The sequence below is a fragment of the Numenius arquata genome, chromosome 4, assembly GCF_964106895.1.
Source record: "Numenius arquata chromosome 4, bNumArq3.hap1.1, whole genome shotgun sequence".
Taxonomy (NCBI): domain Eukaryota; kingdom Metazoa; phylum Chordata; class Aves; order Charadriiformes; family Scolopacidae; genus Numenius; species Numenius arquata.
The window spans coordinates 24,736,211-24,753,677 of record NC_133579.1 but is presented as its reverse complement, the minus strand read 5'-3'; the positions used below and the strand labels follow the sequence as shown (position 1 = coordinate 24,753,677).

Below are 17,467 nucleotides of genomic sequence, written 5' to 3'. Positions count from 1 at the left end.
TAGAACCATATAGGTAAATACCTTTAAGAAAAGATGCAAAGTGGAAAGTTATTACTCAATGGAAAAGTGCAAATGAAATAAAGTTGATTTAATGCAGCATGTTTCCTAAATGACTTAACTTCCACAAAGATGCATTTCGACATTGATGCCATTGTTGCCATTTTCTGATGGACAGAGAAAACAAAGGCTTGCAAAATTTATGAAAACATATGTTTGTATTAGCAGGATATAGGACATACAATTAGTCTGGTTTTGTTTTGATTTTTGTTTGCAGATTCTTTTCACAATTACTTTCTGGCTACTGCTTAGGCAACACCTCACTGAACAAAAAGCACTTCAGATAAAAGAAGCTACTTTGTCTGAGGTCAAAGTTGGAAATGAAGAAAGTGAAGAGAAAGGTAAAGCCATGTCCAATTCAGTCCTTCAGTCATGATAGAAGTTCAGTTACTGCATTTCTGTAATGCTGAAAGCAACTAGCAAGATTATAAAATCTGTGTGCAACTATCTCTCCGGATATAAAAATAAAGCACCTTTGAACTTCAGAAATGCAATTAAAATGAGAATTGTCTTTACTGTTGCACTGCAAATGGAAGGTAGTTAAAATTTTGACAAATGTCATAGAACTTTAAAATAATCAGTTTACTCCTGTGTCCCGGACTCAAACCAGCAGATTAATTGCTGCAGGAGTTTAACCACAGGAGAAGAAGAGTTTACATAGGAACAGTCAGTTGCTAAATTCCTTGGAATTTGTTTTTGCACAGAAACACTTCTGCAAAACCGGAAGTTAAACTACTAACTTCAATGGGAAAATAAGCATGTATATTTTCAGTGCAGGGGCTCATTCTCTCAGAAGCATACCCGAGAGCAAAATTTACTGCTACAGTTTCAGCTCATCTAACAGTTTGGTGGCCTGTTCTCTCTTTTGCTATTGGGCACATGTTCCCCCAAACCTTTCTTTCCCCTTTCCGTCTCTCTGGATGTTGATCTGAACAAGGTCAACTCACTGAAATGGTAGAAAGCCAGCCTGGAAAGGAGTGATTTAGCTCCCTGTTTGAGTTTGTCTCAGTAAAATGTCTCATCAGTGTCAGACCTGAGCACTGCAAGGATTTGCAAGGCAAGAGCAAGGAAGGACTCTGAGAAGAGGGATGGTGAGTGGAACAAAAGGAACGGGCAAGCCTTTTCGTGGTGAAGTATCGATACTGTTCCCAATGTGAAGAAGAAAAGCATTACAGCTACATGCTGTGAGTTTGACAAGCCCTGCTATCTGGATACTTGCTTATGTGTACTTGCTATTGGGGGGACACTTACCCCGCCCTCCACAAGCCTCACAAGGTTAATAATTGGGGAATCCTGACCTCCTCATGGGGCTAAAGCAGCTTGTCTTTTCTGCAATGCTCAGGTACAGCAGAAGAAGTTGGAAAAGTGGTATTTTCTTTGAAAAAAAAACCCAGCAGTGTTAGTGCAGCTTTTATATTTTTTAAGCTTGTTTGGTTTTATGTTAATGTTTTCTCCTGCTTGTGTTTTGTGGAGGTAACCCCAATATTCTCTAAAGGACAAAACTCAAGATGAGAGATTCAAACTCAAGATGTGAGTTTAAACTCAAGATGAGAGGTTTCTGGTGGTGCGGTGGTTTCTTTGTTTTCCAGTTTAAAAGACAATTCTGGGAGTATAGGTTTTGCTATGGAAAGTGTTTTGACTGTTATCCGTTATACAACCCTTAGGCTCTAAATTTCCACTACAGCTGCCTGCATTTCAGACAAAGTGAAGATGGGTGTCTGGTAAGGATGTATAGCTATGCACCGTATGACTCCAGGAGCAGATTAAAGCTCATATGAAGTTAAAACTCTTTCCCCTGCTCCGGAGGCATGTAATTCAGAATTACAGTCTCTTGTGAATATTGTGTTTTAAATTTCTGTGTTGTGTGCAGAGATTTTACTTTCCACCCATTTCAATTCTCACTAAAAGTCCCCAAAACAGACAGAGGCCAAATGTGACTCTGTGTTTGCAGAAGAGGAGTTGCAAGAGGGAGAAGTGGCAGAAGAACAGGAGGAGGAGAAGGAGAAGGAGAAAGAAAAGGAGAAGGAGAAGGAGGAGGAGGAGGAGGAAGAGGATGATGAGGATGAACAGGATATTATGAAAGTCCTGGGGAAGCTGGTGATGGCTATGTTCATCAAGTACTGGATTTACGTCTGTGGGGGCATGTTCTTCTTTGTCAGCTTTGAGGGTAGAATTGTCATGTACAAAATCATCTATATGGTACTGTTCCTCTTCTGTGTGGCCCTCTATCAGGTAAGTGAGACCTGTGTTAACTAAATTTTGTTCTTAAATACAATGTGTCATACCTTTAACTGGCAATAAAGTAGCTCCGAACAGATTTAATAAACAGTGCGTGTGTTCTTTAGCTAGATGCAACATAATAAAATCATTTGAAGGGGTTAAGACCGATTCTCCTTTGGCTTTTGATTACAGTGACAGGGGAAGTGCACATAAATTAGATACAAACAATACATACCTCTTTTTGGGACTCCACCCCACATCACTGCGAGCTTTGGAACCTGTGTGGGAAAATTCTGTGCCTGTGCATGTCCAACATAGCCACCAGTTTTTGTGACAACTGGTCCACACAGCCTCCACACCCCAATGAGCAGGGGGTCCCTCTCTTCCTCAACTGTCATCACTAATGTTGATGAACCTGAGTGACTGAAGCTGTCCCTGGCTTTTATATCTGTGGGCATGTCCCAACAGACATTTTTACACAAAAGTCCATACTTGGGTGCAGGTGTATCAGGAATAAAAACTGTTTCTCAAGGAACTGTGGCTGCTGTTGACGAAGTGTTGTTTACTTCAGGCCAGCTAAGAAAAATTGCATTCTTAGTCTTTCTTTGCCAATGCAGTGTTGTCAGTACTTTTGTCAGTATCTTTGCCTTCAACTTGTTTCAACATCTTTAGTGTGTGATTTTCAGGTGCACTATGAATGGTGGAGAAAGATTTTAAAATACTTTTGGATGTCAGTGGTTGTTTACACGATGTTGGTACTTATCTTCATCTATACATACCAGTTTGAGTCATTCCCTGGGTTGTGGAAGAACATGACAGGCCTGGATGAAAAAAAGTAAGTGTTTTTAATTAATTTCATTTTTTCTTTGGACTTTTGAGTTCAGTGTTGTGGAATGCTCCGAGAGCAGTCTTCCTTCTTGTGTTAGAAAAAAATGATGAGACCATCCCCAGGCATAGCTGACTTCGCTCAGCTCTGAAGCCATAGATTTATTGGTGTAAAAATAGAGATGAGCAAAGGCATGAGAGGTGCTCAAAGAGTCATATTTCTTCTGCTGCCAAGGCTTTGGCACTACTCCTGTTCCCAATACAGTGCCACTACTCCTCTATACCTCTGACTATAGGAGCAAGATGAGGGAAGAGATTAAGGGTAGATTTGCAGAATGTCTGGAGTTGGTGAAGGTGGACATGCCTTCCTGCTAATAAGGGTGGCTGTGTTTCTTCTTTCTCATGGTGTGTTGGGCATTTGTCAACAGGAGCTTACATGAGAAAGTATGTGCAATATGAGTGGATCTCCAGTGCAGGACTTTCAATCAGAGCCAACTCATCTGGTTCAAGAGATCTATGGCAGGGTTGGTTCATTTGACTCTGTACATTTACAAAATCTCTCTACATTACTGAGCCAAATGCAAGATATTTGCATTGTAAAACTTGCTGATGTAGAAGAATTTTTAAAACTAAACCCACATAACAAGTACCAACCCCTTATTTCCTATTGCAAATGATTTCTAATAATGTCCCATGGCAAGAAAAAGATTTTGGTGTGAAAAGGTGGCTTAGTGGCTTACTTTTTTTTTTCCAGACTAGCGGACCTTGGCTTAAAACAGTTTTCTGTGGCTGAGCTATTCACACGCATCTTTATTCCCACCTCCTTCCTACTGGCGTGTATCTTACACCTTCACTATTTCCATGACCGGTTTCTCCAGCTCACTGATTTAAAAGCTGTAACCAGCAAACAGGACAACACTATTTACAGGTAAAGAAACAAAATAAATGCAGCTATTGATTATCTGTATGAAAATGCCGTTTCTGACTGTGTTGAAATGCTCACTTTTCATTAGATATTATTTTCCTTTGCTATGAGTACCTGGCTTAAAAAGAAGGTGCTCAGTATCCAGCACCCTGCTAAACAAACAACAACTAAAGTATCTGTCTTCCCCCACTTTCCCTTACACACTGAAATTTTTCATTTTGAGGTACATTTTCAAAGGTACTATTAGTATTTATGTATTTATCTCACTGGCTTTGACCTTTAATAGGAGGTAGATGCTTAATTGCTATGTGTGCCTTTTTGTAAATCCTATCAATAATAGGAAATGTGGTCTTTAATTGGGGTCACTTCTGTTTTCAAAGTCCGTTTTGAGGGCCAAATAAATATCAGGATATCGTTGGCAAATACCACATTTGCATTGGACAATTAGGCCTTTTTGTAAAGTTGAACTTCAGAAATGGAAAAATCCCAAACCTGTGGTCACTCTTAAGAGTACTGACCTTGGCTATGCTATCTGTTTGAGATATTTAGCGGTCTCATCAAGAAGTTCATTACCATTTTTTCATGATTCTGGGGCCTCACTTTTCCTGAGTTTGAGTCTTCCATATTCTCCTGTATAAAAACATATTTGGCCTAGGATTTAGGAGTATAAGAGAGAGAAATGGTTTCATAGTACATAGTGTCATATTATGTGATGACATTTACTCTAGTTGGTTGAGGAAACCAATTCATTTAGACACTATTTCTAGAGTGTTTACCTGTCCAGTGATGTGTAACTCAGCTGTACTTCTGTGAATGGGGGCTAGCTGCATAACATCGTGTACACCACGGTGTGTTGTGGAATAATGACAGTTTGTCTTAACAGAGAATTTTGCTTTAGGACTTGCTAGATTTAGAAAAGCATTTCAGATTTAATATGAAGCTACTTTACAGTGTATGGTAAAAGTATGTTTGTGTCCCTATCATTAGCGCATTAGAATAAGCTCTACATTTAAAGAATGCTTCCAGTTTCTGTATGTAGGTAATTGCTAAAACCAGAACAAATCAAACATTACAAAATTTCCTAACAATGTTGTGGGTTTGTTTTAACTTACTTTTTTTAATGGCTGTTTGCATAATACCCTTTCCTTTGTCTTTTCTTGAATTGCTGAATGTGCTGGTAGATTCAAGGGCCCTTTGAAATGGCCTGTGAGCAAACTTTCTTTGCCTATAGCAGACTTCTTGTGCAGCAGCAAGTGCACATTAACATCTCTGAACTGGCAGCCAAGCCCTGAAACCAGAGCCCTGATAGGTGCCTGAGCTGAAATGAGGGTTGTTCCTGGGCTGAGGCATTTGGGGGAACACATGACAGTTTGCAGTAGCTGCTCAAGCTCTTTTGTAGCCCAAACACTTTGCACTTGTCCTGAGTAACATCAAAACAGCTTCCACCTCCCTCTTAGTGCAATACAGTAGGCACAAAATTGAAAAAAGCAAACTCGTGGCACTCCCGGGATTTAGGTGGGTTCATGGTACAGTAGGCTGCCTGTGAAGCCACTACTTGCAAATCTTTCTATTATACATGAAAAATATCAAAATATTACACAGGTCTCCAAAGATTGGCATGAAGAGAATCACTGTGACTAAAGTCACATCATTCCCAAAGGGTGGAACTACTGGTACTGAAGACACAAAATGTTTTCAGTGTCTTGTTGAGAGCAAAAATTTTTTGCCAGGAGTAAGTAGCCTTGAGATACAGTGCTGAAAGTAGACATTAGTTGTCGCACCAGGCTTTTTACTGAAGTAAAATGGCAGGTAAAGAGGATCATGTGTTATCACTAGCTTTTTTGTCTTGCTACTATAATGCTTTTTTTTAGTCTAAATGTGTACTAGATTGTATTTAGCTGTCAGATAAGTAGCTAGATATTTTTAACTCTTAAATATAGAATATATGCTTCATTTGCCATTTTGCAGCGTTTCAAAATCACAGTTATCACATGTATCATTTTTTCCTTCTTGGAAACTTATACGAGTATGTCCAATACCCCAATCAGAACACTTTTTCTGCTTTGTACTACCATTAATGCTGCCTGACATAAGAAGATCCAGCTGTTTTTTGCCTTGATGCAATAAATCAGTACTGAGCATCAGCCAACTTCTTAGTTCAAAGCTCAGCTGACATTTGTACTGATGATGCATAAAGCTGGGTAAGAATTAGCACAACAACCAGCTCCAGCTTAACAGTAATGCTAGCAATAGAAATAAGTTGGAGGAACAATTAAAACACAAATTGAAGACTCATATGTATATGTGCAGTTTTCTTACAAAGCCACTAAAACTTAATTGGCTTTGAAAACACTGGCATTCACTCAACAGCTAGTTTACCTTTAAAAACTGCTTTTATGCTACTGCTTCTGTAGCAAACAAAAAATTTTACATAAGGAACCTTAATTTTGAGTAAGCAGACAGAACTCAATCCTTTTAATAGCGAACTTGTTAAAACAGCTGCAGCAGGTGAGAGCTAGTCATGAAAGTTACAGGGAAAGCAGCTCCAGTTCCTCCATCTGCCCCTGAACTACCATGTATGATTATGGCATTATGTTTGTGTCTAACTGAAAAGCCCTGATAAAATTGCTGAAACTGTTTATGTATTAAAATGCTGTTTCACATGAGCAAAGTTTGCAGAGTGAGTTCAAGGGTAAGGCTCTGCCAGCTGCAAATAGAGGGGACAGAGACTGGCACACTGGAACTGGCAGAGTGAGGCACTTCTCACTATTTATAAAGGTCAATTTTACATCTGCAAGAGAAAGAAAAACCTTCTGATTAGGACTTCCCAAACCCATTTTCTGGCTGCACCATGAATTATGATATGGCAGAGATAAAGGCTGTGAGGCAGGTAACTTCTGTGGTATGATGCTCCATTATAATCACCTTTAAATAAAAAAAAGGAGGAAAGTAGTTCTTTTTACAAATATGCAGAATATTCTGTGCCTTACTTGAGATAAAGCAGTAGAGGGTGTTCTCACATTTTGGGGTCTATGAGAAGACCCTGCAGTTCTAACTGAGGCTGCATACCATCTAAACTTTGAAGTGCTACATTTATAAGCTTCCTAGACTTTTCACTGCATGGTGTATGTTAAGCTTTCAGATTGTGCTTTGTTATGACAATGTGTCTCTCTTGGTAGACAGGGAAGTGCATTCGTTCCTATTTAATGGTTTCCTTTTCTCTCTCTCTAATTCATTTCCCATTTTCGTCTCATGCATTCTTGTGCTTTCATCTCCCACCTCATAGCCATGCCAAAGTCAATGGCCGTGTTTATCTAATAATTAATAGGTGGGTACTTCAATTCTTCCTTTCCTTTAAAACAAATATACCTTAACCTTTTTGTTACTTCTTAATTGCCTTAAAACAAAGTATGTTTTTGCTGCACAGTACTGTGAAGTAAGCAGGCAGAGAATGTTGTACAGGTATTGTAGTCTCCTAAAGCTGGTGAAGCAGTTAATACATCTCTCCTGCATATGTATACGTTGTGAGTTCATCTCCCGGCTGGGAATTCTTCTCTGAAACTTTGCCCATGCCTCAATACAAGAATAATTGGTGCTATTTGTAATTGGCTGCAGACAAAAGACTTGGTTGAGGAGGCTCGTTTATCTACCCTTTGTTTGTGCATGGAAAGATGCATGCTTGCATGTGCACACAGACACACAGACACACGTCCCTGTCTTCCTCACAAGCACTTAAGAAAGGGAATTTGAGGGCCAGGTCAATTAAATGTGCAATATGTGTTATGAGTTTGAACAGACTGAGATTTCTCAATTCAGAGACAGAAATGGAACATTCAGCACACTGGAACCACTGCGTGATAAGGATATTAATTCATAGGCTGAGTTGGGTGCTGCAGTATCCAAACTATAAAAGCCCATATTGCCATCATCCTCAGCCCTTTATAAATGGTATCTTAAAAACATTTCCATAAATTAGATTTCTTTCAAAATATTTGATTGGAGTAAATGTGGGCTTTTGTTTAATCAGCTTCAAGAATAGAAGGACTTCTGACTATGTTGTCACTACTGAATATAAATAGAAAAGCCAAGAAAACCTCTTGTTTAGATATTTGTGACTACCTGCTCTAACAAGAAGTTAATTTATATGTCATGTTCACGCTCCTTTTTCAAATGTCAACACATAGTTTAGGCCAGGGTTCTTAAAAGTTCACCAGAGCTGGAAACCTGGTCTGTAGGAAGCCCATGTGTCAGTGAGCAGCGAGGGCAGGCAGCTCGGCAAAGGCAGGCAAGCCAGGGCTCTCTCCCACAGGGAGTCAAGAATGAGAAGCATCAACTGAGGATGAGGATCTAGTCCACAGATGGTAACCAGGGTCATCCACAGCCTGGGGAGCTCCCAGCTCATAGGGGTGAGCCAGATCGGAGGTGAAAGCAGGGAATCAGTCTGTGTGTCAGGCTTAGGGGCAGGGAGGCACGGGAGCCAGCGCAGACACAGCTGCAATGCAGCCACAAGGTAGGGGCAAGTGCCTCTGCGTGAAAGCAGCTCCCAAAGGAAGGAGAGGGAACCCTTGCCCTGAGGATTCTTGGCTTGCACAGACCCCAACACATATCAACGTGGCCTTGGATGCAGGCAGCAAAACCCCCTGCAAGGGCAGAGGAAGTTCTCAGGGCCCTGATGATAGAGGTATGGTGCCATGTTCTTGGTTTGAATCTTGCACGCCAGATATTCAGGAGATGGGTCACTAATGTTCTGCAGAGCAGAAAGCGTTGTTATTAAGGCTGTACATGACAAATACTCTAAAAAATTGTTTTGAGCCAGAAGGTTTCAAGCAATTCATAAACTGCAAAAAAAATTATCAAAGCTAAAGATGTTTCATAATGCATCCAGTAAGTTGTTGTTAATTAATCTTCTGCTCTAGCAAATTACAAATAGATGAAAGTACTAGGAGTCCAGCAAGGACATGGGACACATGCCTGATTTTAGTGTCTCTAAAATTGTTTTGATGCCTAAAACTAACTCTGCTAGTATATTTGTTATTGATACCATGTTTAATGAATTTGAGGATAGGAAGTGCTCTCATTTACAAGCATTAGTGGCTGTACCTTCAAGGCTTATTGTCTGCATTATTATTTAGTTATTCTTCTTCCTAAGTACCGAGACAATACCTTTGTGTTATTCCTGATAGTTTCCCACCAGTATGTGCTTTCCAACTTGAAGTTACACCTGACTAGCTGTGAAGCCTGTATGGTTGGCTTGTCTTAGATATTCTAAGCTAGTCCAGTTTTTAGATCCTATTGTCTAAGTGTTGTCTGTTACACTATATCATATGATCTTGTAGTTAAAAAAAAAAATAAAAAAAAGAGGAACAACAACCCTAGCAATAAATGAGGAGGTTTAAGAAGAAAGATTTCAAGTACACTAACTTTTTAAATAATGGGTCTTGGGTCTCCTGAGCACATGGTCCTGTGCTCAAGCCTACTGATGCCAGTAGAACTAAGTGCCAACATACTGAAAACTAAGCTCATCTTGAGGCTTTATCAGGTATATATATTGCATGTATGCATCTTTATAATTCCATCACCTTCTGGACCTCCCAGATATGGATGAGAGTTATATGAGCAAGAGAAAGATGAGTCCTTTCATACAAAATCCTATAGGGTTACTGTGTTTACACTCAGGTAAGTCAGTAAATCCTCGATTTACACCAGTGTGAATGTAGGTTTTTCCATTGTAAAAGTCAGCTGGGAAGATACCTCATTAAAATCAATGCAATCACACATGTGCAAAGCCTGTCTGATTGCAGGGATACTTTAGTTTCATTGGGTATTGCCTTTTAAATGGGCTCTGATGATTTATTGTAACTGAGAATCTCCATGACATTCGAACTGAACTGAAAATTCATTCTCTCTTCTTTATATGTGACCCTCCTGTTGGTACATTATTAGAGTTTTAGATAGACATGCAAAGTTAGATTATGTCATTTTAGGCAATATTATTTTTTTGCCATTTTACTACAGATATTTGAATATACTTTTAGTATATAAGCTAGCTTAAATATGAAAATAAAGTGTATCGGAAAAAAAGCCCGATATTTAGTCCAAAGCTACTGAATATATTGGTGAGTATAAGAGATTTTCAAATTACTGGACACAGATTCGTATCGCAATCCATGATGAAGGACTTTGGTAGTCATTGTCATGGATGTATTTGTTCATTGAGATTATTTGATGCTTGACTGTCTTCTTAAACTTCTGCTTTTAAACTACCTTTTCTGCTTTTTGGTAATTGGTATAGCATTTCTACTTCAGGATTATTTAGACAAAGTTCTGTAGTTTTTCCTTCCTTTGAGCCACCAAAGTTTCCATCTTGAAGAAACTGCAATTCTCAAGTATTTGAAAAATAATTCTGCTTGTTTGACTTTCTCTTTAACTGCTTAGCCTGAGCTTTTATTTTTTAATGATCAGACAGATAAATCTAGACTTATAGTTTCTTGAACTGTAAAAATCCTTGTTAAAATTGGCACAATTTCCTGTCTAAAAGGTAGTATGCCAGAATTTCACGTCATGAAAAATAAATCCCTGAGATGGTACTGTAGCATACTAAAGCCATTTGCATTAGTCCAGAAACAGTCCAGAAACGTCTGGACTGAAAGCGTGCTGAGTGTAGTAATTTCAATAGCATAACTAAATATTTAGTGACCTGATCATATAGATATGCACTTGACAAAGAGAGCCCTTATTGCAAGAAGTCGTATTCAAAGCTCAGCAAAGCACATAGGATCAGAGAATTCAGAAAAATGAATTCTCTGCAAATATGGGAGGTGAGTCCCAACAGCACAGCTGGGGTAAAAAAAAGAAGAGAACATCTGAAGCCATCTCTTTTCTCAGTAAAGAAAAGGTGCATCCTGAATAAATCTCAGGAAAAAAATGGCACCATGGCAATAGACAAATGCCATTTCTGTGTTAAATAAGTTGTGTCACAGTTTTGGTAGTGTGAAAATTACTAATAGATTTAGTAAGAGACAGAAATCTAGGAAGAATTTTCCATGGGATGTAGAAAAGAGAGAGAGAATGAATGACACTATCAAAGTCAGTCATGATAAAACATACTGAAGCCACAGCCATGGAATTTTTGCTTTCGTTTGTTCCTAAACTTATAGCTGGGGGAAAATTTGCAAATTCATTGGCTTCCCAGCTGCATCTTTGAATTGGAAGAAGGTGGAAATGCACTTACAGTCAGTATCAGTCACATACTTGCAACCATTCAGCTGCATTACTGACAGCATGGTACAGCACTGACCATGTTTGGCACTGGTGTAAATAGGTTGTCCCCTTTCCATCTGTGCTGCAATTCCGTGTTTCTTTATAGAAGCGCCCTGTGAATGTCATGATGGCATGCTCTTGGCATCAGAAGGCTTCTGCAGATGGAGTAGGAGAATGCTTTATGACTTGTGACGTAGCATGACATATTTGTCGATGACCTTCTTCTGTAACCCCTCTGTTCTCATCTCCCTTTTTCTTTCTGTTCCAATTACTTTGAGCAGCCTCAAGAAAAAAATACCAAACCACCAAAATGAGTAAGTCCCCTATGAAGTCATGAAATGTTTCCTCTTAAACAATGTCATTTCATGCTTCTACATCTTAAACTCTGACCATTTTCTCCAGTGGGGAAAATGTCAAGTTTAAGTGTCTATACCACTCATTACTAACTAACCATTAGTATCTGAGTGAGAAGTAGCTACTAATACATTCCAACTCAATTTGCAGTGTGTGTTTGGAGAAAGTACCAGAATCATTAGCTTTTCCACCTCTAAGGCATTTTCCATGAACGGGGTTTTTTTTCTAATTATACATCTTGAAAAAGAAAAAGACTACAATGTCATTATTGCTCAGTTTGCTGATGTGCTACTATTTACCAACAGACTGGTGCACCAAGATGGAAGCCTGCCTGACATAACTATGATGAATTTAACAGCCAGCAGAGAAAAGGAAGAGGATAAAATGCTGGAAGAGGCTGGTGAGAAAAGAATGGAAGAGCCAGAGGGGGAGGGAGGGAAAGGGAGGGTCAAAAAAGGAAAAGAAGAAGAAAAGGAAGATGAGGACAAGGAAGATGATGATGATGAAGACAATGAATCACAGGAAGAAGAAACTACAGGTAAGCTCTGCAGATTGCAAATTTTGCCTTCCTCAGCCTTACTTAAGAGTGACAACACATGGTTCATTCTTGGTCATCCCTGCTCACTTCAGTCATCAGTTTTTCCTTCTAATTTTACATACAGTCTTTGCCAAAAGAGCCTGAATTGAGCAGATGACTACTTGTCAATTATTCAACAGGGTACAGTCTCTTCTAGGGAAAAATCATACTGTTTCTGTAGTTTGTTGAGAGGATGACAAAAGAAACCCCACCTCTTTCTTCGAGGTGGTTTGGGTGAGATTAATAAGAGGTTACTCCAAATCCTAAGAACTCCTTTAGAGTGAAATCTCTTTACAACAAAGAAAATACACATACATATTTAATCTCTGATACTGCATGCTTTCAAGGCACTCCACTTGAAGTCCCAATGGCTTTGCTTCATTATTCATGTGCACATTACTGTCATACTTTTCACTTCTGAATATGGAATGTGTAATTGATGCCAGATGAACGTAAAAATGATTAAGGGCAAACATGGGTAAAGCTGATGTTGTCATCCTTGATATTGCTAGGATGGACTCCTAACATGAATTATTTCCGTAACTCAGTTCATAATATGTCATGAGTGAAATGCAGGGAAGAGCATTTAACACCCAAAGAAGCTGTGTTGTTTGGAAATGGCCTTACCACAGATTTAGTTGCTCATGCCAATATTCACAGGACTGTGACACATAAATTGGGGCAGGGTCTTTGTCAAGGCAAAATGGCAGCTCAGGGAAGCTGAGCTGAAACTATTTACCTTTCCTGGCTTAGATATCTTCCCTCACAGGGGTGTTCATGGGTCACAGAAACCTTCCTTATCCAGCTCTCACGTGCTCTATGAGGGATGATGAGTTTGTTGCACTCTGGCTATCCCTGCATGCTGGAAGGGCTTGGGGACAGAGGCCAGCTGGTGGAGGTTACCCTGTCCAGTGACAAATGCAAGCAGGGAAGTGGGGAGCTGCAGCCTTCTCCCTGGGGCCTCTTCTGTACCACATTGAGTGGGACTTTGCAGCAGCACAAGATGCTGCTTGCCATGTGTGATCCACCTTTAAGCTGTACATGCATTTATTTCTACAAAGGAGGTATATCATTTTTGTATAGCCATGTGGCTGGAGTTTTGACATTATTTTAACATGTTCAAGTGTGCAGACTTTATTACACAATGATGTACAATTTTTCAATGGCTGCAGTCAGGTTTATATTTTATTCCCGGTGCATGTGGTGCCTGGATGTGCTAGGCAGAGCTCGCTACAGTACCTTACTTGCCTGCTCCACGTAACGGGCACTGTCTGGATATATCTTGCATGGTGGCAACGCTACAAATTAAAATAAGTCCAATGAAAGAATGAGTGAGAACATCTACTTGTATAAATAAAGACTTTCCTTAAATACACTCATTGCGCCTATAAAGCCATAAAGCTGCATGTGTAGGATTAGAGCTCTATAGCTTAAATAATTTGTCAGTTTAATTATGTACTCATGGAATTTACATAACAGCATTTTTATTAGGATTTTCTAAGTTGTGGTTGGAGAAAAAGGGCAGAAGAGGAAAAAAAAATGGAATTTGCTTGTCAGGTATTCCAAAAGTCTGCTTTTTCACACAAGTGTGCACGTATTCCTCACACAAGTAAGCACAGGATAACCATCTTGGTTTGCTTTATATATAAAATAACCAGAGAAGTCGAAATAATTATATACAGAAACTGATAACTCCTTTACATTTTTACCAGCTTAGACAGAGATGTGTTTTGGTGTCACTTGCAAATGTTTCCATCTCTGATGTTAACTGTAAGAATATTCTCACAGCATGCAAAATCCTTCCTACTCTCTGCAGTGCTTCTGAAACCCCTAATACAATGTGAAGACTTTATACTAATATATACCAGCCTGGTGAAACAGTTTTATAGCCAGCCCACAAGCAAAGATGGCACTTAGTGAGCACTGTTCAGCATATGTATTGTCATATATACTCATATGTAATAGATGTTGCCATATGCTTGCTCACTGGGGTATTATTTGGGAGGATGGCTTTTTTAGCAAAATACTGTCTGTGAAGGGATGCTTTAACTCAACTTCAGGATCTGAACTTGCTAAAGTTCCTTTTTCACTCCCTTTTCAACTAAGAGAAATATTCAACTGAACTACAGTTTGCCTTGCCTGTTTTAGGTGTCTGTCCTGGGATGGCACAGATCACACTCTAGGAGGGTGTACTGTTTGCGAGGCAGTTTAGATAACTCTGACCTATGAAGACATCTATAGTATAGCTGTCTAAAGCCATGTGACAAGAGTCCTACTTTTAGTGTGCATGGATCTCTTCCGGGTTGGCTGAAAAGCTTTCTGGATCATAGTAGTCTATGCTTTCTGAAAACAGACTAGTTCCATAGCTTCCAAACATCAAACAAAATCCTATTCTTTCTGAGCTGGATAAGGGCCAGGGCTGCAGTGTCTCAGATCTAGTCCCTGAATGGGATCCCGAAGCTTAGGTTCAAAGACACTGGAGGAAAATGAAGCCCAAGAAGGGCCCTGCTAGAGGTGAATAAAAGCAGAATTGGCCAGGGAAGTCACCACCACTTTTGAAGTGGGGAATCCTTTTAGTGAATTGGGTCAGAATGGAGAACACCATAGCTAAGTGGGCCTCAACCCTGTTTTGTCTTAGTTAAGCACTGAGCCATACCATTAACCTCCTTCTTGCCTTAGATTAAGACCTGGAAGAGAGTAAGTAGAAATCTCATTGTTGTCTGCTGGAGCATTCCTTTTTACAGAGACCTTCTGTTTTTCCCCTCCCAATGGTTCTGCTTGAACATCTCTACAGACTTAAGGAACAAGTGGCATCTGGTGATCGACCGCCTTACAGTGCTGTTTTTGAAATTCCTGGAGTATTTTCATAAGATGCAAGTCTTTGTGTGGTGGCTGTTGGAGCTGCATATCATCAAAATTGTTTCCTCTTACATCATCTGGGTCACAGTAAAAGAGGCAAGTAAACACCCTCTGTCAAAATCTCACCCATGGTGGAGGCTTGTCAGCATCTGCTGTGCAGTGGCACACCCAAGTGTAGGGAGATGCCTTCCTCATGTCAGACCTCACTGCAATTGCAGGATCCAGTTGGGCTTGTCAGCTGCTGGGGAGACCTGCCCTGACATCTTCTTCCACAGTGATAGTCTATCTATCTGCCTAGATATTCTCAGCCCTCCCCTTTTCTCCAGCTATTAAGGTTTTATTAGTCTAATCTTTGGACTCAAGAGACGTAATCCTTCCACTGCTCAAGCTGGCTGTGGGCATCATCCAGGGATGGAGGGTGTAGAAAAGGGTTGGGAAGGAACATCTAAGAAATTTACCTAAACTGGGTCTGGTGCGGAAGAAATAGGAACATGGAACTATACCTAAAGAAAAAGGGAGCAACACCTTTAGCTGTGCCTTTGGTGTGGGCAGTGTGAGTTCTCTACCTGACATAGCCATTCCTTGAACAGGATAGTAGGACAGGATTCACTAAAAAAACAAAATAAAAAAATTATTTTTCTCACATCTTTTGGGGGGAAACAGCCAAGAGGATGAAGATGGGTTCCACAGACACAAATCTGTATCATCTCTTCTTTGTTTCATGTGTACTAAAGCAGCAGAACCAGCATGTGGTCCTTTGTATTTCATGTCTGTTTGTAGGGTGGGTATGCAGTTTTGTGGGTCTAATAGTATAAATATTATGTAGGAGACAAAGTTCTTCCTAAACTGACTATTAAGTTTTTCCTGCCTCACTTACCACTTTGTGTTTTTGTGAATATTGTTGTGATTTTTTTCAGTATTTTTCTCACAGTTTCTCTATGTCCCTTTCTTTTGAACGATTTTTTTTTTTTTTAAATTACTATCGAAAAGGTCAGACTTTCTCAGTTCTCTTGTTACTCCATGTAATTTCCACACTGTTTTTGTGTTTTCAGGTGTCTCTGTTTAACTTTGTGTTTTTAATTGCCTGGGCTCTTGCTTTGCCATATGCTCAGTTTCGCCCATTGGCATCAAGTATCTGCACTGTTTGGACATGTGTGATTATAGTCTGCAAAATGTTGTACCAGCTCACATCTATTGATCCCAGCACTTTTTCCAGTAACTGTACATTGGTGAGTACAAGTGCATATTAAAAAGATTTGACTACTGCCTTCTTCAATGAAGAAGAGCAAAAGGAAGCACATCAAGTACTGAAAACTACAGTTCATCTGATGTATTATCATTGATTATCATTCCCACCCCAAGCAGCCTTAAACTTATGTTTATAAACTGTTGCATTTTCTTTTTAGCCAGGAGAGAATGAAACTAAGGTCAATTTAGAAGAACTCAAAACCTCGGTCCTCTACAGTGGGCCAGTTGATCCTGCAGAGTGGGTTGGATTGCGGAAGTCTTATCCCCTGCTTGTGTACTTAAGGGTAATTTCTTTAATTATCTGTATTGAGTTATTTTCTTACTTGTAATGAAATTAGCAATTTCTTTGAAATAAATCGTCTGCCACACAAAAAAAATGTAATGCAAGCCATTGATAATAGGGAAGTACAGAGGGGAAGAGACAACAGAAAGCTGTATCTGTTACACAGGACATTTCCAGAAGGGATTCAGTATCAATTAAGATAATCTGCTTATAGAAATATGGCTTTCTAACTCTACCATCTGTTAAAAGCACTCTCAGAAATGTGATATTTAAGAACTCTAAGTAATTAAGAGGTACATAGCTTTCAGGTACCAAAGGACTGATGGGTCTAATTGGAGTAATTCCCTTGAATGACAGTATATGCTATAAGCAGTTAATTTTTTTAAGTGCTTATTCCTTAGCCACAGCTTAGAAAATATAATGAGGTAAGGGAATATTTCATTCAGACATGAGTACGTGGATGTCTTTTGTTTTTCTTCTTGTTTTCGGTTGACGCCTGTGAGCAATATTTTATTATTCCTGTCCTGATTAAAAAACCCTACTTACAATAAAGATGTGCCAACTCCTGGGGCAAACCCTGCATGTCTCTTCTTAATTTAAAGAATCTCCAAAATTTTGTATACACAGTTTAAGGTTGTCAGAAATTTGTTGACTGAACAACAGCAAGTTTTGGTTTAACCAGATTTATTCCTCATGTCTTCCCTGAGAGCTTACCTCTGTGTGCTACGTGTAGAGAAGACCTGCCAAGCTCTGGTGGTCAACATATCAGGCCCTGGAAGTGCCTCTGCCTCTCAGTCCCTTAGCCGTGCACCTCCCACAGTTAAGAATATGTGTAGGGAGGAGCAATTACTGACCCAAG

At 39.6% G+C, this 17,467-nt stretch overlaps 1 protein-coding gene across 1 annotated transcript in view; it reads left to right on the top strand.

Moving 5' to 3' along the window:
* PIEZO2 (piezo type mechanosensitive ion channel component 2) overlaps positions 1-17,467 on the top strand; it is a 325,545-nt gene that overhangs the window by 236,151 nt on the left and 71,927 nt on the right. Inside the window, exons 14-23 of the mRNA XM_074146852.1 lie at positions 275-398; positions 2,009-2,289; positions 2,964-3,112; positions 3,857-4,030; positions 7,314-7,355; positions 11,569-11,601; positions 11,947-12,179; positions 15,013-15,173; positions 16,130-16,306; positions 16,484-16,609. Coding sequence (XP_074002953.1) covers positions 275-398; positions 2,009-2,289; positions 2,964-3,112; positions 3,857-4,030; positions 7,314-7,355; positions 11,569-11,601; positions 11,947-12,179; positions 15,013-15,173; positions 16,130-16,306; positions 16,484-16,609 — 1,500 coding nt within the window. The remainder of the gene's footprint in view (positions 1-274; positions 399-2,008; positions 2,290-2,963; positions 3,113-3,856; positions 4,031-7,313; positions 7,356-11,568; positions 11,602-11,946; positions 12,180-15,012; positions 15,174-16,129; positions 16,307-16,483; positions 16,610-17,467) is intronic.